This window comes from Pristis pectinata, chromosome 6 (genome assembly GCF_009764475.1).
Source record: "Pristis pectinata isolate sPriPec2 chromosome 6, sPriPec2.1.pri, whole genome shotgun sequence".
Classification (NCBI taxonomy): domain Eukaryota; kingdom Metazoa; phylum Chordata; class Chondrichthyes; order Rhinopristiformes; family Pristidae; genus Pristis; species Pristis pectinata.
Genome location: NC_067410.1, coordinates 98,762,257 through 98,784,731, shown reverse-complemented (window position 1 = coordinate 98,784,731; position 22,475 = coordinate 98,762,257). Strand labels below are relative to the sequence as shown.

The 22,475-nt window shown below is 42.3% G+C and overlaps 1 protein-coding gene across 2 annotated transcripts in view; it reads right to left on the bottom strand.

Annotated features, from left to right (window-relative positions):
* pid1 (phosphotyrosine interaction domain containing 1) overlaps nucleotides 1-796 on the bottom strand; it is a 92,354-nt gene extending 91,558 nt beyond the window's left edge. Inside the window, exon 1 of one of the 2 annotated variants that reach the window (XM_052018899.1) lies at nucleotides 735-796. Coding sequence is in view for 1 of the 2 variants with exons in the window: in XM_052018898.1 (XP_051874858.1) it covers nucleotides 482-511 (30 nt within the window). In the remaining variant the exon portion in view is untranslated. The other variant, XM_052018898.1, reaches the window with a different exon arrangement.
* Nucleotides 797-22,475: the final 21,679 nt, after the last annotated feature.

The following is a 22,475-nucleotide window of genomic DNA, read 5'->3' as shown; positions in this document are numbered from 1 at the left end:
CGCCCAGAAACCCCTTTCGGGTGTGGGGAGCCCGGTATCGAACCCACGGCTAATGTGTAACATGCAACAAATCACCGGCACACCGCGGCTCCGCGGGGGGGGGGGGGGGGGGGGGGGTAAATTATCCGCGAGAAAACACAGCCCCACACACAACTGCCGACCACTATTACACCGAGCAGGGAGGCAGGTGGTGAAGGCTGCTAAAAAAAATAACGGTATGCTTTCGATGTTAGTATCTGGGAAGGGAGAAAGGACGAGTAAGGCTTTACAGGTTATTCTCCAGCCACCACCCGCCCCCCGTTCCCCTCTCTCTCTCGCTCTCCTTTACCAGAGGTGCCTGAACACCGTACTATGCAGAGGGAGAGAGAGAGAGAGAGAGAGCATCCGTGCCGGGATCAGCGCAGGCAGCCTGAAGTCTCTGCCCGGGGTGTGTGCGCGCAGTTCCGCTGCTCCACTGAGCTCAGACCGACTCTGCTCTTACCTGCAGTCTCTCGCTCGCTGGCTGCCACATGCTGTTGCTGCCGGAGGGGCGAATGACAGTGGGTGGCCTGGCTTGCTCCGTTCTCCGGATTGCTGCTGACTGGATTCCCTCCGGCACTGTGTGTGTGTGTGTGTGTGTGTGTGTGTGTGTGTGTGGGTGGGTGGGTGGGTGGGAGGGGGTGAGGGGTGGTAGGTTCGACTGATGAGGCCGGCGTTTCTCTCTCTCTCTCACACTCTCTCACTCTCTCTCTCACCTCCTCTGGCTACTCTGCTCTGCTGCAGGCGCGGACCCAGAGGCGGAAAAACACAGTCTGTTCCTCAATCCCATTTGTAGTTCGCAGAGCTGGGAGAAAGGGGGAGGTCTCTAGCGGAGCCGGGGGTAGACACACACATTACACAGTCGCAGCTTCCTTCATTTTAATCCCACTTAAATACCCATAAACAATGCACCAGGACTTTCTATCGTGCGGGTCATACCACTTAGTATGTTTACGGTGTAAATGAATCAGTGTGCTTTGAACACATTCAGTATAATTCCCCCTCTAAGTTAAAGCAGGGACTGATTTTGGAATAGTTGTTCTTCACCTTCCCAGTTCGATTCACTTTGGGAACTGGGGTGTAGAGGATTAGCACCCACTTACCCCGTGTGGCAAGGATTGGACCCCAACCAAGCGAGGGAGGGGAGAAGGATTTCAGTGATATCAGAGCTGGTTACCTGGGATTGACGAGAAAACGTTTGTCGTCCCCCCGCCCCCCCCCCCCCACCATTTATCCGTGTTCCACCTTAAGCTAAAGCCGAGCCTTGAAGTGCCTGTGATTCATGCACTGAGCACATTGTCAGGCAGTTCAATGGATCTACGGAAGAACACAATGATGATTTTGATGGCGCTTGCTGATTAGTTCCCTCCTGAGCCAGATTCAGGGCGAGACAAGACAGCGAGCTGGAAGTGGCCCCGTGCCGCCGGCTGTGAGCTCTGAGTGGCAGTCGCAACAAGAGGATGCTCAAGGAGAGTCCGGCTCCCCATCCGTGCCCTCCCGCTGCACCACACCAGAACTGGACTTCCATTTCAGTCTGGAGAAATGCCAAGAGGGACTTGGTATAACGTTCTGGGGCAAGGACATGATATGGTACCTCACACCTGGCCCTCACAACTCGGGCACCAGACCTGCTGATACAGTCGGCAACAGATCCTGAAATGTTCAGTCTGCTGCTGATGCTAATTGGCTGAACTATTGAGATAAAGTAAGAAATAGTTTAAAACTTTTCCATTCGCTGGTCGAGCAAGAAAATGGGAAACTTCCAGATCAAATATCAAGACGATTTTAAATCACAGAGTCAATGTTTTCAAACTCTTCACTCACTTCCAGTAAATACAAGGAGATCAGTCTGTGGCATGAATGTACTTCTTAACAAAACACACACAGAAGTAGCATATTTGACGTTTGTTTCCCCCAGGGTGGGGAGAACGAGTGTGGACGTCAGTCACTTTGAGACCTGGGGCTTCCAATCTCAATTGCACAGTTGGAATTTTAACTCCTTATATGATGTAGGGGCAAATTTCTCTCTGTTTTGTGCCTAGGGAATGCTTATTTCATGGAGTGAAATGAGGCAAAGTTCTATAGTACCAGGACATTGAAGTTGAATCAGACAAAATGGCAAAGAACAGACTCTGATGGGTCCAAACTGGTGCACTAATTTGGCAGGGCTGACAAAGATACCCACCTCCAAATAGGTCCACATGCCTCGAGTACCAGAGAGAACACCAGTATAAAGATCATGACGGGATGAAATACTTAGTCTGCCCCTCTTGATGATTGGCTGAACAATTAAGATAAAGTAAGAATTAGTTAAAAAGTTGTCCATTTGCTGGTCAAGTGGAAAATCAGGATTCATAGGATTAGGACCAGTTCCAATGCAAATCAAGGCCTTAACATTTCAGTCTGCTTCCTGACATTGGTTGCCACCTGAGTGAAGTGATGCCCAGTATGAGATGGACTATGACTTCACAATCTACCTTGTTGTGACCTTGCACCTTATTGCACTGCACTTTCTCTGTAGCTGTGACACTTTACTCTGTACTGTTATTGTTTTTACCTGTACTACATCAATGCACTCTGTACTAACCCAATGTAACTGCACTGTGTAATGAATTGACCTGTACGATTGGTACGCAGGACAAGTTTTTCACTGTACCTCAGTACAAGTGACAATAATAAACCAATACCAATACCAGCATCAGCGAAAAGCGGGAGTGGTGATGCTAAAAGACCAAATATAATGGTCCCTTGCACATCAGTATTGGTACATTGGTGTGTGTTTGTGTTCAGTATTGGGAAATGGTGATACACTGGATGGGCTTTCCCTCTCCCTTCCATTCAAACGTAACTAAGAGAAAAATCTCATCATGTCCACTCACTTCCCATTATTTTGATCTCCTCAGCTTTCATTCTCTGGTGCTTTGCAAACTGTATAGATAATAACACATTAAAATCAGAGAGAAAGAAAGGAAATGCATGGTGGGTCAATGTGTTGTACTGGACCGATTGAGTGCCCCTTTTCATCCACTTTGCCCAATTCAGTTTCTAGGCCCTGTTGCTACATAGATGAAAGACAAGCTGATTTTTCAATACAAGCCTTAGCCAGAACTGGAGAGGAGTTTATGGAGCTCATGGGCCTAACTTTGTACTCTAAGTACATGTACCTCTGTGCCTCTCTAAGGGATGATATGGCAAAAGAATTCCAGCTTTTTACTTATACATAAACTGTCATAACTTGATGAAGATTAATTCTACAATCCTATATAGAACACATAAATTCACTTATGCAATCATGGTGTTCAACTCCACTATTTCATTAGATCCCTACAATAGGTCAGTTGGATTACCTTGAATATTATAATGGATGGTGGTTAATTTATTCTTGAAATATGCATCCAAACCATTTTCAGAGTGCAATAGTTATCCCATCAAAAATGTCACTTTTAAGCATACAGATATGCCAGAATTTCTGTAAAAAAGCTCAACACATGCTATATTCAGGAAGTTCAGCAGAGTAAACAAAGAGAATGCCTTGGAGTTTTGGAATAAACAATGGGAAGCAGCTTAATCTCTTGCAATTGCAAGAGAGAGAATTGAAGATTTGATTCTTTGAGATGTAATACATTCTCTCTCTTCAACAGATTGAAGTCTTGAGCTCTGAAAGAAAAGTGCTGCTGAGACATTGAATATAGAACAGATCTCCATGTAACATATAATTTTATGTGAACATTCAAGCAAAACAAGACTGCATATGCTCTAACGACCCAGTGCACTTTGCTTGATTCAGGGTCAAGTATAGCTTTCCAGAGATTATTATTTTGTGGCTTGCAAGTACATTTGTAAGAAGAGGTACAATGCAGTGAGAATATCAGTGTTGTATCTTCTTTTCTGTGACAGTTCAATAACAATGGGAGCTATTTCAACTCTAGAACTATTATGACACTGTAGTCAACATCTCTACTAGAATTAGAGACTAGACACTACTAGAACTAAATTGACACTCAATTGCTTCCCAATGCTCAGAATGATAAAATGAACTTTTAAAGTTCTCCTTCTGACCTCAGGCATGTTTTGAATGGTAGAAAATGATACAAAAGCAGCCTCTAGTGTCTGGGCATGTACTACAAAACTAAAATTGACACTTCCTCACATGTAATTTTAATATAAATAAGATCTGCCTGGTTTTCAAGACAACCATGGTACTCACAAACCGTGGACTAATGACGGAGACACAAGAGACTGCAGATGTTGGAATTTGGAGCAACACACTAAGTTCTGGAGGAACTCAGCTGGTCAGGCAGCAACTACAGAAGGAAATGGACAGTTGATGTTTCGGGTTGAGACCCTTCATCTGGACCCTTCATCCTGTACAGCATGGGAACAGGTCCTATGGCCCGCAATGTTGTGCCAAACTAAGTAAGATAAGATATTGATTTATTAGTCACATGTACATTGAAACACACAGTGAAATGCATCTTTTTGCGTTTCTGAGAATGTCCTGGGGGGCAGCCCGCAAGTATTGCCTACTCTTCCGGTGCCAACATAGCATAACCACAGCTCCTAACCTGTACGCCTTTGGAATGGGGGAGGAAACTGGAGCACCTGGAGGAAAGCCACGCAGACACGGGGAGAACGTATAAACTCCTTACAGACAGCAGCAGAATTGAACCAGGATCCGTTCTGCCTGCACATGGTCTATATCCCTCCATTCTCTGTACATTCCTGTGCCTATCTAAGAGCCTCTTAAACACCTCTGTTGTGTCTGACTCCACTACCGCCCCTGGCAGCACATTCCAGGCACCCACCACTCTTTGTGTTAAAAACCTGCCCCGCACATTTCCTTTGAACTTTCCCCTCTCAACTTCATTGCATGTCCTCCAGTAATAGACATTTCTACCCTGGGAAAAAGAATCAGAATCAGAATCAGGTTTATCATTACTGACATATGTCGTGAAATGTGTTGTTTTGCAGCAGCAATACAGTGTAAGACATAAAAATTACTATAAGTTACAAAAATAAATAGTGCAAAATAGGAATAATGAGGTAGTGTTCATGGACCGTTCAGAAATCTGATGGTGGAGGGGAAGAAGCGTTGAGTGTGGGTCTTCAGGCTCCTGTACCTCCTCCCTGATGGTAGTAATGTGAAGAGGGTATGTCCCGGATGGTGAGGGTCCTTAATGATGGATGCTGCCTCCTTGAGGCACCGCCTCTTGAAGATGTTCTCGATGTTGGGGAGGGTTGTGTCCGTGATGGAGCTGGCTGAGTCTACAACCCTCTGCAGCCCTTTTCGATCCTGTGCATTTGAGCCTCCATACCCGTTGGTGATGCAACCAGTCAGAATGCTCTCCACCGTACATCTATAGAAATTTGCAAGAGTCTTTGGTGACATACCAAATCTCCTCAAACTCCTAATGAATCAGAGCCACTGGCGTGCCTTCTTCATGATTGCATCAATGTGTTGGGCCTAAGATAAATCCTCTGAGATGTTGACGCCCAGGAACTTGAAGTTGCTCACCGTTTCCACTGCTGACCCCTCAATGAGGACTGGTATGTGTTCTCCTGACTTCCCCTTCCTGAAGTCCACAATCAATTCCTTGGTCTTGCTGACGTTGAGTGCGAGGTTGTTGTTGCAACACCGCTCAACCAGCCGATCTATCTCACTCCTGTACGCTTCCTCATCACCAACAACCATGGTGCCATTGGTGAATTTATAGATGGCGTCTGAGCTGTGCCTAGCCACACAGTTATGAGTGTAGGGAGAGTAGAGCAGTGGGCTAAGCATGCATCTTTGAGATGTGCTTGTGTTGATTGTTAGCAAGAAGGAGATGTTACTACCGATCTGCACTGACTGTGGTCTCCTGATAAGGAAGGTGAGGATTCAGTTGTAGAGGGAGGTACAGAGGCCCAAGTTTTGAAGCTTCTTGATTAGTACTGAGGGGTTGATGGTGTTGAACGCTGAGCTGTAATTGATAAACTGCAGCCTGACATATGTTTTGCTGATGTCTAGGTGCTCCAAAGCCGAGTGGAGAGCCACTGAGATTCTGTTTGCTGTAGACCTGTTGTGGCGGTAGGCAAATTGCAGTGGGTCCAGGTCCTTGCTCAGGCAAGGGTTAATTTCAGCCATGACCAACCTCTCAAAGCACTTCATCACCGTAGATGTGAATGCTACTGGGTGAAAGTTGTTGAGGCAGCTCACCCTGCTCTTCTTGGGCACTGGTATGATTGATGCCCTTTTGAAGCAGGTGGGAACCTCTGACTGCAGCAGTGAGAGGTTGAAGATGTCCTTGAACAATCCAGCCAGTTGGTCAGCAGATACCGGCTGTCTACTCTATTCCTCTCATAATTTTATAATCTTCTATCAGGTCTCCCCTCAGCCTCTGCCACTCCAGAGAAAACAACCCTAGCTTCTCTAACCACTCCTTATAGCACATGCCCTCTAATCCAGGCAGCACCCTGATAAACCTCTTCTGCACCCTCTCCAAAGCCTCCACATTCTTCCTGTAATGGGCTGACCAGAATTGAATGCAATAGTCCAGATGTGGCCTAACCAGAGTTTTATAAAGGTGCAACATTAATTCCTGAATCTTGAACTCAATGAAGCATGGCCATGTGCCTTCTTTACCACCTTATCAGCTTATGCAGCCACTTTCAAGGAGCTATGCACTTGGACCCCAAGATCCCTCTGTACATTAGTGCTGTTAAGAGTCCTGCCATTAACTTTGTACTTTCCCTTTACATTTGTTCTCCCAAAGTGTAACACCTCACACTTGCCTGGATTAAACTCTGTCTGCATATAAGTCTGCATATAAAGCTCCTATGATGTCATTCAGACCTAATCAGCAATTTTATAGAGTAATAAGAGTCCTAGGGATGTATAACACAGAGAGAGGCCATTGGGCCCACCACATCCTCGCCGACCAGTGGGCACCTACCTGCACCGATCCCATCTCCCAGCACTTGGCTCATACCCTGCTCTGGCTAAGCAATTCAAGTGATCATCTAGAGGTTTCTTAAATGCCGTCAGTGACCCAGCTTCAACCAAAACCTGAGAGAGGGAAGCAGTGCTAGCTTCCCTACCAAGAATAAAAGATGTAACTTTCATTTTAGCTCCCTTGCATGCTCATCCATAATTCACAATTAAGCTTTGAGTGCCTCTTGAAGAGGCCATGAAGGCCACCTTCAACAGCCCCACCCCCACCCCCCATCCTACCTGGGATTCCTGATACAAAGCCTAGTAACTGTCCCCTGGGTCATCATCCTTTATCTGCCTTCTCCTGGCAGTGGCCGACAACACCTAATTTTACTGGGCAATGAGGGTTTCCTGTTGCCTTTCCAGCTGTTTTATTTGGCAAGTTAATAAGCAGAATAATAATAAACAACACAAAAAATAGAAGCAGGAGCAGACCATTTGGCCCCTCACACCTGATGCATCACCCAGTAAGATCATAGCTGATGTTTCATCTGAGTAACACTTTCCTGCACTAATCCCATGTCTCTTGATTATCCTAATATCTAAAGAAGTATCAAATATACTTTGTGCCTGAGCCTCCTTAATCCACTTGGGCAGAGAGGATTCTCTGTCATCTGGGTGAAGAAATTTCTCCTCCTCTCAATCCTGAATGGCTAAGGCCTTAGCTTAAGACTGATCCCTTAACACTGAACATCCCATTCAGGGTTAACATCATCCCTGCATGTGGTCTTTCAAACTTTGTAAGAACATTGCATGTTTTAATGTGATCTTCTCTCATTCTTCTGAACTCAAGAGAGTATAGACTCAGTCTGCTTAACCTTTGCTGATGTGCCAAGCCCACCACCCCAGGAATCAATCTGGTGCACTTTCATGCATTCTCTCAATTGCAAGGATATTCTTAGGCAGGGATCAGTCTTATTCACAATACTTAAGGTGAAGTCTCACCAGATGCTTTTTAATTGCAGTAAGGCAACTTTACTTTTGCATTGAAATCCTCTTGGATTAAAGGATATCATGCCTTTTGCCTTGCTAATTGCTTGCTATTCCTGCACATTTAAATTTTAGTGAAGACATTTGCTTTGACAATTGCTTTGGCACACTCGCAACAGGAAGAGAAACCAAGCCTTGATATTCCAGTGATTATTTCTGTTTACATTCTGTCAGATTATTGTTGCTATTATACACACGGATGTATCTCTCCTATAGGCAGGTATAGTTGAAATGATCGCTTGTATTTTGGTTACACGGGTGCTTTCAGCAACACTGCTCACTAGAACATTGGATCATAAAACTCAGAAAGCAGGGACATGAAAAGCTGTGGGGAACATCCAGCAGCACAATCACTGGGATCACACACACACACACACACACACACACACACACACACACACACACACACACACACACACACACACACACACACACACACACACACACACACACACACACACACACACACACACACACACCACAGAACCTCATTTACTCACTGACAGTCATCGATCTACCTTTAGAATTTAATAATAACTAGTTGGAAAGAGTATATTCCCCAAGAAATAAGGCACAGATGAACATCTAGGGCTTAATCAGCTTGAATTGTGAGATAGTTTATTGCAGTCTACCATAGCATTCCCTAATTATTTTGCATATCATGGTTTGTTAAATTTAGTAAAAAGGTGTTATTTTAATCTTTTATCTACTGAATGCAATTGGTTTCACTGGCTTTAGATGGTCCTGGATCAAGCATTATTTCCAGGACAATATTTCTCTTCTTGTCACTACTCTTCAGCCTGCCTGTCGCTTAAAAATACTGCTGACTCTAACTGTCTTATTGGCTTTCTTTCCCTTCCTCCTCCAGGCCAAACACCCATGCACACACTACAGGTAGGTCTATTCTGCAAGGACACTGGATCATTAATAGTTTTGTAAACAAAACAAGGCATGTGATCCTGATGGACACTTTATGTGAAGATGCCTTGTGAAATGCAGCCACAAGTTAAATTTTGAGGCAGAAGGTCATTTTGCCCTTTCCCACTAACCCATTTAGAAAGGGCGTACACTTCTCCTTCACTGCATCCAATTGATTCCTGACTGATTCCATGACTCCTGACTGCCTTTATTGTTGTCATTTGAACTGCCCTGCTTTAAAACTGTTGCTAAACTTGAATAGAGTGCTAGATCCTTATTTTCTGTTTTCAAATACTGGATCATCTCTCAATTTCCTTTCCAGGTTATGAAGCCACACCAACATATTCTTATAACTCATCCTCAGTAGGATAGGGAGAAATCTTTTGCTTGTTTTTCTTAAGTTTGCCTGGTTATTATTTTAGTCACTGACAGACGCTTCCAATTAAAATAGCTGACATGTGTTTTGTATAACAACTTTTCCTTCAACCATGCAGTCTTATATCATATCTTCTTTAAGCCTTTCCTAACTTATTTTTTTGGAGGCATGAATGCCTTTCTGGAATCTAAACCTGGCTCACCCTCAAGGTGACAATTCATACAAAGGCTTTATCAAAATCAAATAAAACCAAATGTTCATCGAAGTGCCCAGTTCTAACCATTGGATGGTAGGGAGGATAGCTACAGCTTAAAGGAACTTCTGAGAAGAGGCAAGATTCCTGAAATCCTTTAAGAAGCAGACACTGTGATGGAGGATGCTTTCTGAATGGTAGAGCAAAGGAGAGCTGAAGGGCTAACTTCATCTGGTGGGCTGGAGATTTCTGATGAACGGTAACATTTTTATACCAATGCTAATATTTTGGGTAGCAATGACGACACTTAAGTAGGATGCCTCCAAGAAATTATTGAGCTTGAATGTGAAGAGCTGAATCAAATATTTTCCTGTGAATAAGTTTATGTGCTTCAGTACACATATGGATTATTTGTTGATAATGGACATTTATCAAACAGTCTTCAGACAGTGAAAAATTTACTGACAACAACTTAAGCCATCCTTATGAGTTTAGTTTATATTGACTCACTAATACAAAAAAATCATCAGGACTTTTTCAATGAATGTGGCCTATAATAAACAGAGATTATTGGACAGAATTTTGCAATGGGCTGTAGCTCTGCATTGTTTTGCTGTTATAGGGTCCATCTCACCAGGAATCTATCAGACAATCTGTGTGATATCAGCCATTTATCACCACAGCCCAACTCACATTTCAACCCACAAATATTTTAACATCTCAACTAAACACAAAGTGTGATGGAAACATATCTTGAGGCCTAGTGTCAAACAGGCAATATTAAATCAGCAACTTGTTTTACACTCCCACAAAGAGGGAATCGTCCAAATAGTCACCATCATTCATAATGTTCTGGACAAATTGTGTTGGGGAGGAATTTGTTTCCAGAAATTGGATTTTACCCTTTTTTGATTCACTAAACTGCTGCTGTGTTTAATGTAAACATACTGCAAAAAATGGTGAAATTGGCCAAAAATACATTTGAAACACTGTTATGGTGGTTTATCCACAGATTCATATGCCAAAGCTACACCCGGATGGTTCCTGACAGGACCATATGCAGTTTGCTCTGTACCAATCAGGCAAGGGTATTATGCCTAAAAGGCACCACCCCTCTCCTCCCATGTCAGTCAGTTACGTGCACTATGGTTGCCATGGAGGAGAAAGCAGCTGCAAGTGAGAGGGGGAAAGCCCCCAGAATTACGAATAGATCCCTGAACATTCTCATCTGAAAACATCTGGAATTGAGGTCCTGTGTACCAGGGGTCCAGGAGATCTGGCAGGAGACAGCTCTAGTTGCCTGCTCCAGGTATGAGAATCCCCCACTCATTCCAGCAATGCAGAACTAAATTTCATGTCCTTATGTTGGGATGAGCTGAAAATAGTTACAGTGAGCCATTTCAATAATTGGATCTGCAGTTCGTTCACAGATGTGTTATAGTTCACGCAGGTATACCCATAAAGGACATTGTTATGTGTTATCTGGGCTCTCTCATCTGAATACTGATGAACTCTATGGGTGTTAAGGGTGGTAGTGTGAGATGGAGATGGTGACTACCTGTCTGGATTAATTTCACAGGCTCCTCATGTGTTCTGCTGTGACTTCCCCTGGTACCCTTCCTCATCCTCTTGGTCCTGCTGCTTTTCATCCTGTGCCTTATGTTCCTCGGACTTGGGGGTCTACAACAGGCCACCTTTGGCACCGCTGCTGTCTTCTGGCACTCAGTGACAAAGTCTCCACACTTGCTGGGCATCTACAGCAGGCCACCCTGCACTGATGCAGGCACGAGAATCTCACTTTTAGAAGATCACAATGACTCTGATGCTTCATTGATTCTTGTTGTATCTGCAGTCAGCACTTTACATACTGGTGAGAGGAGCCAAGGAGGAAAGGGGATTGTCTTTGACCCCAGGACCAACCCCTCAGGCAGTACAGGCTATGGAAAATGTCAGGCAGTTCAATCTCTCCGAGGATGACAGGCTCAAGGACAGCTTCTATCCCACTGTGATAAGACTATTGAACTGTTCCCTTATATGATGAGATGGACTCTTGACTTCACAATCTACCTTGTCATGACCTTGCACCTTATTGTCTACCTGCACTGCACTTCTTCTGTAGCTGTGTCACTTTACTCTGTACTGTTATTGTTTTTACCTGTACTGCCTCAATACACTCTGTACTTACTCAATGTAATTGCACTGTGCAATGATCGGTATGCAAGACATGTTTTTCACTGTACCTCAGTACAAGTGACAATAATAAACCAATACCATGTGTACTTACCAGTAATCTGATTTTCACCATTATGAACATTTTATGATTTTCTAACCATCTGCCTGTTGAGGGATTGGATAACCTTTGAGGAAAAGATCTGAATTATTAAGTGGAGCCCTAATGGGCACTGATTGCAGTCAATGAAAAGCCAGCAATACTTATAGGAAATCTCACCACCTGATATGACAACTGCTCTTCACTAAAATCAAGGTAGATAAAACCAACTCTATCCCAGTAGGAAAGGTCTTTGATATGAAAAATTGATTCTGTTTCTCTTTCCACAGATGCAGCCCGACCTGCTGAGTGTTTCCTGCATTTCCTGTTTTTATTTGAGATTTTCGGTAGAGTCATAGAGTCATACAGCATGGAAACAGGCCCTTTGGCCCAACCAGTCCATGCCAACCAAGACTCCCTTCTAAGCAAGTCCCATTTGCCCACGTTTGGCCCATATCCCTCTAAACCTTTCTTATCCATGTACCTGACCAAGTACCTTTCAAATGTTGTTAATGTACCTGCCTCAACCACTTCCTCTGGCAGCTCATTCCATATACGGACCCTCTGGGTGAACAAGTTGCCCCTCAGGTTCCTATTAAATTTCTCCCCTCTCATCTTAAACCTATGCCATCTAGTTCTTGATTCCCCAGCCCTGGGGAAAAGACTGTGTGCATTCACCCTATCTATGGAGATTCCGCAGTCTTTTTTTTATTTTCATCCATGAGGATACAGTGCCTGGTGACCTCGCTGATGTTGTGGTGAGCAGCAATATAGCAGACAAAGCAGAGATCTGCCGCAGCTAGTAGGAGAGCTCTTATGACAGGGAAGTTAAAAGTCAAGGTGACCTTGATCTCAATGCAGAGGACATTGAGGGCACAAGAGCACAGCTGAAAGATTTTCCCCACAGGACAGCCATGGGGAAATCTGAGCCTGTGAATAAATCTTTCATCAGCGAGGTCCAGCAAGTGAGTGGTGTCTCTGAAGATTCTGTGGGGATGGGATCTTTGCAGATGGGCATGCCTCCTGGTCTGAGGTGCTGACTCACCCTGTGTGCCAATCATTGCCATAATATCCCCTCCAGTAATGGAGTCAGCCAGCAGTATGAGCACTGCAGTACCCACTGAATGGCAGCTATATGCTGGGGAAAGCACTGTTTAAACCCAGTCAAGTCTCCCGACATCAGTAGGTTCCCTTTAAAATGCAGAAACTGCAACAAAGTAGCACAATATGCTCTTCAATGTAATGTGTCTGTTTTAAACACCCAACAGCTCTAATTTATGATGGCAATGGGTGTTTCATGAATGGTGATGTCATGAGGTCTGTGTGTGACACATTAATGTGAATTGTACATGGATGTTTGATATGCCCATAAAAAGCAGGTGCTAATTGATCTAATTTCTAGACTTACATTTATTGGCCCAAAGTTTTTTTTAAGGAGATTGGATATCTTTACATTTCTAACAGTAAATACCCAAATAGCCAAATGCTTGGGTGGACATAATCCAAAAATAACTGTCTGAGTCTGAGAAATGTTAAATGACTTAAAAAATGGAAGTGTTTACTAGTAATAATCCACAGACCTATAATGAAGACCAAGAAAGGAAACTGTGCTGATATAACACTCAGAGAAAGGAAAAATGTTAACATTACGAGGGCAGAGGTTAGAACTAAGTGTCCTGGTGAAATACATTATTTTATATGTACATAAATATCAACTGCAAGTAACTTATAATAAAATTAAAAATATGTACTTGTAGTTTCTGAGTCGAGAGGGTGGTGGGGTGTGGAAGTGGGAGTGTGGCATGGCAGGAGGTGGGGGGTTGTGGTGGGCATTAGGTGGTGGTTGCCCACCTTCAGTTGTGCTTTAGTGAGGCACACCCCCAAAGCCCTTTCAGTGCAGGTTTACAATGGTGGCTTTCAGGGTCATCTTATTGGTTTCTTCACTGTTCGCTCAATGAGGTGTGAAGATGTAGAAAGCTATGATGTAATACAAGGTGAATGTCATTCAGAAATGGGGCAAATCAGGGAAGTTGTTGCAGAGGTTGGAAGGGTATCACTATCTTTCTTAAAACTCATTGTTGCCTAAGTTGTTAAGGTGTAAATTGATTACTAATTACTTCTTCATGATGACTATGCTGCTGTGGCCCATTCTCAGGATGGATTAAGTGATTACCGAGTATGTTAGTAATCACTTAGTCATCAGCAAATAGGAGTTCACAGGCAAATTCTCCCAATGTTTCTTGTACTTTTCTCAGGTTGGAGGGACACCTGAATCTAATCTTGTTTAGTACTGAGGACATTCAAAACCATTTGAGGCAGAGCAGAAAACCCCTCACCTTTGTCAGATTACAATTGCAAGATGAGAAGGATTGAAATGGATGGCCCACAGAATCTGATGCCTCCCCTGCTAAAGATCTGAGCTATCTACCAAACCCAGCTACCATGGCAAGGAGATACTGCACAGTAGCAACTACTATGTCGAATTCAACACAGTATTTCCCATGCTCTGAGGGGTTGGGGGTGTGGGGGATGGGGGGGGGTGGGGAAGTGTCCATCACTCAGGATACAAATATGTGGGCTACCTTTGCAGAATGTCACACATGAATCAGTGCAGTTTCCTGAGCTGAGACCGTCACTGTGAACATTCAGCCATTTGGCACAATTGTGTAAATAGAGGAACAGTGATTAGGGTCATTCAAGGAGCGAGGGATATTCCCAATCAGAGATCTTACCCTTTGTACTTAACACTATAATACAAGTGTAGAATACAGTGCAATCAAGACCATTTACAAAAATAAATCTGTGCTTAAAGTAGTTACACTGCATCCTGTTTTGTATTAAGTTGAAGAGAATTGGCATCTTTTAGTTGTTGGACTGCAAAGTAACAATTATGGGGAAAAACCCCTGAACAGCTAACATCAGTATAAATCATTTGGTGGTATTCAAGCCAAATCAAATTTAACTTGAATTGACCATATTTATCATCAAAAATACATCCTGTTTATTAAAATGAGGTTTAGCTTTTAAATAAACATACATATAAAAACAATGGGTAAAGAGCAGCTAAAGAATCTGTAACTAATTAAGGAAGAACTTTGGAAAAATACTCTACTGCCTCCAAAGGAAATGCAAGCTGTAGAACACAAAGGGAGGTCAGGAGATTTATTCTTCTCCAAAACTTCCCTTTATTTGTAATTTAGACTGTCCACCTCCCGCAGAACTGCCTTGCCTGTATAGGCATTGATTGAAATTTTCATTAGCTTGACTTATTATGCTGAGCTTGATGGCAAAGCGATACTGCACAGTAGCAGTTACTGTGGCAAATGGTATCACCAGTAGCATTCCTAATAACAGGCACTGACGTAATTCAACCTTGTAGCAGCATTGATCCTTCATCAGTTCTTGAGATTAACATCACTATTCATATTTCAAACTAATAACGGTCAACAAATAATGTGTTTATTGGAAAACAAGATCCAAAATGATGAAAGTTGGATTGTATTTCTTACAATCATTAAATTTCAAAGAATGGGATACTATGCTAACAGTTTATAATTGCAGGGAAAAAAAACTAGACATAAAAAATGATTTACAATTAGCATTAGCATCTTTTGGATTTGGTCTTTCCATTTCATTCCATTTTTAGATTTTAATTAAACAGGCAGTGGTAACGGCGGAAATCCTGAAATAATGACCACTGGGCTTGACAAGATTCTGCAACTAAATTATCACACACAGTTGATGTGCTCTAATTGGGCAAAGTTAGAAAGATAATCGGCAAAGTTAGAAAGATAATCAGCAAAGTTATCATATGAACACTTAACAACATCCAATTAAATTTCTTTTCCTGCTATTTTGGTGGAAGTGCTAACACATTTAAAATACATTGAAATAAGTGGGTTAATACCTTCAATAAAAGTGTTTGTCTGATAGCACTCCCTACAGCCATTTCCCAGCGTGTATTTCTAATGATAAAGCAATTTGCTAGCTGGAGATTTCAGTAATCTATTCAAGTTAGTGCTTGCCTATTGTGATACTGGGATTTATTGTTAAAACAATTGGGAAAATAGTAATAGAAATGGAAGGAAATCAGTGACAATGTTCTTGTAAATCATAATTCTTGTTTATTCATTGTGTAAAAATAAACATTCCAAGAGAGAACTGAATTTAAACACACACACACACACACACACACACACACACACATACACACACACACACACACACACACACACACACACACACACACACACACACACACACACACACACACACACAAACTTCCTTTCCCAATCAATGTATGCTGGACGACTGATGAATCCTTTTTACAGAACTAACAGATACAGGTCGGTGGTAGGTTTCTCAGGTGTAGAATCCATAATTGTATGTGCAGTGATATAAACATCACATTATACTCTAGTGCAGAACAACCAGTATTAGAGTTTAGGTATGACATTTTGGAAACATATTTAAGCATATGGACTGTACAGAAGTCTTGTGGATAATTGTTTAGAGCAGTTTTGAAGCATCGAGTCAGAAGATCTGAATTTTGATCCCCAATTTATACGCTTTGCTTGGGACTGAACCAGGATGCTTAATTAGCCCCAATGGCCTTAAACTAGTGCAAGATGAACCCAGCCAGTGCTCTTTCTTTACAGTAATGGGACAATGCAGATGTTGGGTTGAGATCAGTTGAAGGATATAATAATGAAATTATATGAAATGATTAACACAAAAGGTTGAAGGCACCAATCTATTTTTTTTTAGTTAAGTCCAGGAATGAGTCCTCTCAGTGGGTCAGGCAGCATCTGTGGAGGGAGATGGACCTGTCCTGATGCAGGGTCTCGACCCAAAATGCCGACCATCCCTCTGCCTCCACAGATGCTGTCTGACCCACTGAGTTCCTCCGGCAATTCAATTTTTGCTCCAGATTACAGCAATCTCTTGCGTCTCCAGGATCAGCTATCACGCCAGTTTTACCCATGATCAGCAAGATGAAAAGCTATTTCTGGAAATAGAGTTGGTCTTGAACAACTTTAATTTAGGTGGTTTGAATTACAGGCTATCCCAAGGTGTCTAATTCAAAGGGGAGGTGACAAATTAGATGGAACAGAACGAATTGCAAATGGAATTTTTGTATTTATGCATTAAGTAATGAAGTCCTAATCTGCTTTATCGTTAGTGTTTTAATCTGCAAATAAAATGTTCAGTTGAGCTCTTTTCTTAATCATTTTTGCCTCTGTTTGAAGTGCAGAGTTTAAATGTAACCAAGTCAATGGATCTGAAAGTTAATAAACTTATTAAATCTACAGGGAAACAGTGTCTGGGAAATGTCACTATCCGTCTTCTTTTCAATGCAGTATTGATTTGATCTCTTCATCAATGTAAGTAACAGCTCACTTATTTTTGGGATATTCCACCTCCAATGCTTTGTTTGCTATTTCTCTTTCTGGTTAAGGGTTAATAGCCACATCAGTTTCTTAGAAAGGATTTTAATGATATTGAATACATCACAGAATAACAGCAAGGCTCCAGAAATCATTCCTGGGAGGTTTCCTGCACAAATTTATCATTGTAAAGGAAATTAGTACCGATTATCATGCACTAGTGATCAGATGTACTAAAGAAATTACTCATGGTAATCAATAACTTGCCAGATATGACAAATAGAATTAGGACACTATTCTCTGAGGATTGCTGCTGTGAGTTTGCTTTTGAGATTGAAAGTGGCATCTGAGACCTTTTGGGTTTATTTGTAGGTCTGAAGTCAGTTTCATTTTCCAGTCTGAAGATATTTTGTCCAATTTTGCTGCAAAACCAAAGCCAGTGAACAAATATATTGTGAAATTTTTGAAGTGGATTTCATTAACTTCCTCTAGCCTCCAGATTCCCCAAGAGGTAGGAGTCTGGAGGCTTCTCTCAGACTGGCCTCTCTCAAACTGTTACTTCTGTTGAACTGACGACTGCCTTCTCTTGCATTGTCATTGATCAGACAGCAACATTTTGTTCTCTGTAATCCTGCAAAATCTTTGTTCAATACTTCAGCATAAATTTCTAAATCCAGGTCACTGACCTGGTCCCATTTGAGAGGTATTCAAAACATGAACAGTAAAACAACTTGTACAGCTCAGGGTAAGTAGAGTGCACTAATTTTTTCCCAGTGCACTATTTTTTTACCCTTGTACCCAGGAAGCACTGACAGAGTGCAATGGCTAGAGAAATTAGCTACTGCTTAGGTTGTCCCAGGATTTTCAATGGTTCTCTTGAGTAAATGAGCCACAATTTCCCAATTGTTGGCTGCTTGAGCAAAAACCACCCATAAACCTCTGTTTTCAGGCCGACCCCAGTCAGGTGCTGATCCAAGGATCCACAGGGTCAGCAGGAATAATTGCTGTAGAACCTTTTGTTAGAATTGGGACCTGAAGGTCTCAGTGACCAAAGTCTGACATGGAGCTACAGGCCAAGAGACTTGCAGCAAGCCTTATTTCACCAGTTACGGGCTTGTCAGGAGTGGGCCTAGATAGGATGTGCCACCAGATCAGGAAACCCATGAAATTCTTGGCTTGAACCTGTGCAGTTTCTGGTATGAGGGCAGAAGTAGGAAAGTTGCCATTGGAAGTTTTCAGTGATGGATGATAGGCAAAGTTAAAGCCTACTTGTGACTCTTTGTAAGTCATAAATGTAAACTTTACACCTGGCATTCACTTCGAAAAAATCAAACAAAGACTATGACACAAAGATGTTACTGGGAATCATTTAATTCAATCATGACAGATCCCTGATCTAAATCCATACATCTGCCTTTTCCCCATATATGTTTATACCTTCAGAAATCACAAATATGTCCACATCTGACTTGAGTAAAAGTTGTCTCAGATTCTATATATTCAGCAAAATGAAATACTCCAGAAGTTTAGTGTTAGAATGAGGATTCTACTTGAACCCAAGCAACACATCCAAGGATTGTATCCACGTGGAGCAGCCATGTCAACAGGTGAACCAATTGAGACACCCTGGGATAAGACATTCTAGATGCTGCTAACATTTGCATATACTGGTCAAATCAAACGGGGCTAGAATGGTGAGATAAAGAAAAAACAAAAAGGGGACATGGATTTTTCTTCTTGAAAAACTGCTCCACACTGTCATTTAAATCAACCCTTTTCAAATTTCAGCTTGAATGATACAGTAGTTTTTGTAAATAGGCCAAAGAAATAATAGCATCAATAGTGAGCTGAATATTAATATTTCATGTACACAACAGATGTCATACACAATTTTTACTTGCTGCACAAATTTCTATTCAGTGTAATCTTGAGTGCTGCCAGTGGATAGTGAAAGGGTAACTTAGACAAAACAGCAGGAAGTTTGCCATTTCACAGTAGAATGAAATCTGCTGTGAGATGAGTCTGATTTCTCAACCCGCCTTTACTTCCAACCACAATCCTTGCTGGTGTTAGATGCACATCTAGAGACGGTGCCTGGAACTCAGCAGCCATGTTTATCATAAGTAACTGCCTGTTAAAGATGTGACCTACAACCAGTATTTTTTCACCCACAGTAAGAGAAGAAGCAAACCCTGCATCAAGACAATGAAGAGATGTGAATTAAAGGGTCTCACTTCGACACTGATGTTTTGCCCACAGCCTCTGCCATACTCATTTTTCTGTGCTCTAATTTTGTCCACAAGCTTCACTCTTGATGATCACAGCATCTCTATCAATATCCTGGGGGTTACTATGGACCAGACACTAAACTGGAGGAGCCATAGACACAATGTGGCTACAAGAGCGGGCTAGGAATTCTGCAGCGAGTAACTCACCTCCTAACTCCCCAAAGCCTGAGCACCACCTAAACGGCTCAGATTCAGGGTCTCGACCCAAAATGTCATCTGTCCATTTCCCTCCACAGATGCTGCCTGACCTGCTGAGTTCCTCCAGCATCTCACTCATTGCTCCAGATTTCAGCATCTGCAGTCTCTCGTGTCTCCAATTTCTCAGTATTATTTTGCTCAAAGACACAGCACCTCTTGTGGTCAGTTAGTTACTTCATTGGTCACTAACAGGGTGGTGCTGGAGGTGAGGGGAACTCTCTGTTTATGTCGATGACCTGGACTGTACATACTGCAGGTTCTGGAATAGGCTGGTGTGCACGGTTGACTAAGATCACAATGGAAGGTATCCAGTAGCTCTGGAAACCATCATTACTGAAACTATTCACTTCAGATCGTGAACACACCAAATTAGTTGCAGGACAGAGTTCCTAAACTTCTTGTAGGAATTTCATACTTAACCATCTTCTTAGCATAAATAGGATAACTGTGGTTAAGCATAACCACACAAATTGGTGTAACAGTGAAACTACACTATGTGGGTAACATGGGAGCTTCTGAGGTAGGGTTAATTCCACATAACTATGATAAGTATGTTTCTGTTCTATAATTCATGGTATTTTCATTCTCTATGAGACAAAAGGTTGTGTATGATTACAACTGGAAGTGATAATTTATTACCTCTATTCCACTAAACACTATGAAAATGGATTTGAACTTACACTGCTCAACAGACAAGGGATGAAAACAGGGTTAAAATGATTGGAAAATTTCCTGCCCTATTCTTGTTCCATGAACGTATTTCTTGGGAGATGAAGTGTCCACCTAAATCAGGTGGGAGCCTCATTAATAAGATACTTTCTAAATTATGGCGTTATGGCTATAAAAAAAATGACTGACTAGCAGACAAGACAAACTCGTGGGGAGGTAATATTTACCTTCTATTAATTGCAGTGATTTGCAGAGTTAAGTAAAGAGCAAGGCTAGAGACTTCAAAAGCCATCGAGAGGGAGGCCAGAAACCCGGGTTGCTATTGTCTTGAACTTCACTCTTCATTATGGTAACTTCCCCCGTCCCCATACCCTAGCTGCACCTCACCTGCTATTTTCATGGCCATATAAGCTTCAGGACCACATGATTCTGTATCAGTCCAGAGCTGCGAAACACCCATGGTATTAATTTACACATTAATGAAATCCAGGCCTTGAAACAAACTGGTGAATTAGTGGTCAAAGTTATTCCAAATATAAATCTCCCCCACTATGATTGTAAATATCAAAAGTTCACAAATAACACTGCACAAAGTTCAGTATATCCAGTTTGATTGATAAACAGTGGAATGCAGAACTTGGTAAAATACAAGCCCGGTATATACCACTCTAAAGGATGAAAATTTCATGTGCTAATATCCAACCATGGCTAGCGTCTGCATCACATTAAAAGAGAAATGCTTGTACATGAGAAAATCAATCAATCAAAATTGCTAATGGAGTGTTGGCCTTTATATCAAAAGGGTTGACATAAAATAACTTTCATTAATATTACACTGTTAACATGGTAAATGACCAAAGTGTGCTGCAAGAGCATTACCATTGCAGAATCTGACAGCAAGCCACACATTGATCATAGAGACGGGTTTTATAGAGCACCTTAAAGATGGAGAAAGAAGTGGGAAGGCAGAAAGATTTAGTTAGCGAATGTGAGTACTTGAGGGCTTAGGCAGCCAACTGAGTAGTGATTAAAAGTAAGAACTGCAGGGGACCTAAACTGGAAGAGTGCAGAGATCTCAGAGGGTTGGAAGGTTGGAGGAAGTATAAGATCAGGGAGTCTTAAGGCTGTGGGGGGATTTGGAAAGAAGGTTGAGAATTTAAAAACAAACACTGGAATGGGAACCATTGTCAGTCAGCAAGCACAGGGCTGGTCGGTGAAGGAACTGGTGGGAGGATACAGAGAACACATTTTGATTGAGATCAATTTTATGGAGGATGGAATTTGGGAAGCTGGTCAAGAGAGTACTGGCATGGTCAAGTTTAGAAGTAGCAAAGGCATGGTCATGGACATCAACAACAGAGGAATTCATTTAAGGTGGTCAAAACCTGTGATGGGAACTCAGTTATTTTTGTCTTCCTGGTCTCGCAATCTCAACTGTAGTAAAAGAACAGTCTGCCAATGGAAACTCAGGATTGGTGGTAGACTTAAACCAAGGAAGCTTGAATTATTCATGGGTGCAGTCAGGGACATTTTACTCAACAAAAGTAGCTGAGTGGTCTCACCAATGTATGGTTGAAGGTGGCTAAGACATAAACAGCAGGGGTATTGTGTCCAGACCTTGCTAATAATGCCGAAGTGATTCAATGATCTAACCAGGCCATAAAAGTAAATATATTTGCTGGTTCAATTGCATCATATACTTTACATTCAATGTTACTTCATTCTGTCTTGGTAGTAAACTAGATCACATCACTCCTCACACCCACTCAACTTTCAGCACCAATGAGGTGGTTCCCTGGAGGTACCCATTCCCTCTGAAGATGCACACTCACAGCATGCACCAGCGTGTGAGGTTCAGAGAGTTAGGTTATTGACACGTAACAAATGGGTGTGAGCATATATGTGGCAGGGACACCTGCAGAGTGTCTGTGTCAGGGGACACATTCCTCTCCAAATCCTCTCCAAGGTGAGAGACAAATGCTGAACTGGGCAGGAGAAGGAAAATGTTAGAGGTGCATCAGATGCACTGAAAGGCTGGAGGTTTCTGACGCACTCGTTAATGGATAAGTATTGCACGGGAGTGGACAAATGTTTGCTATGGAGAAAATGGCTTCAAAACTCTCCACATGGCCACGCAGACTTGGAGGCCAACTTGCTTGCCACATTCAACAGGATGATGGATATTTTATAAATTACCCT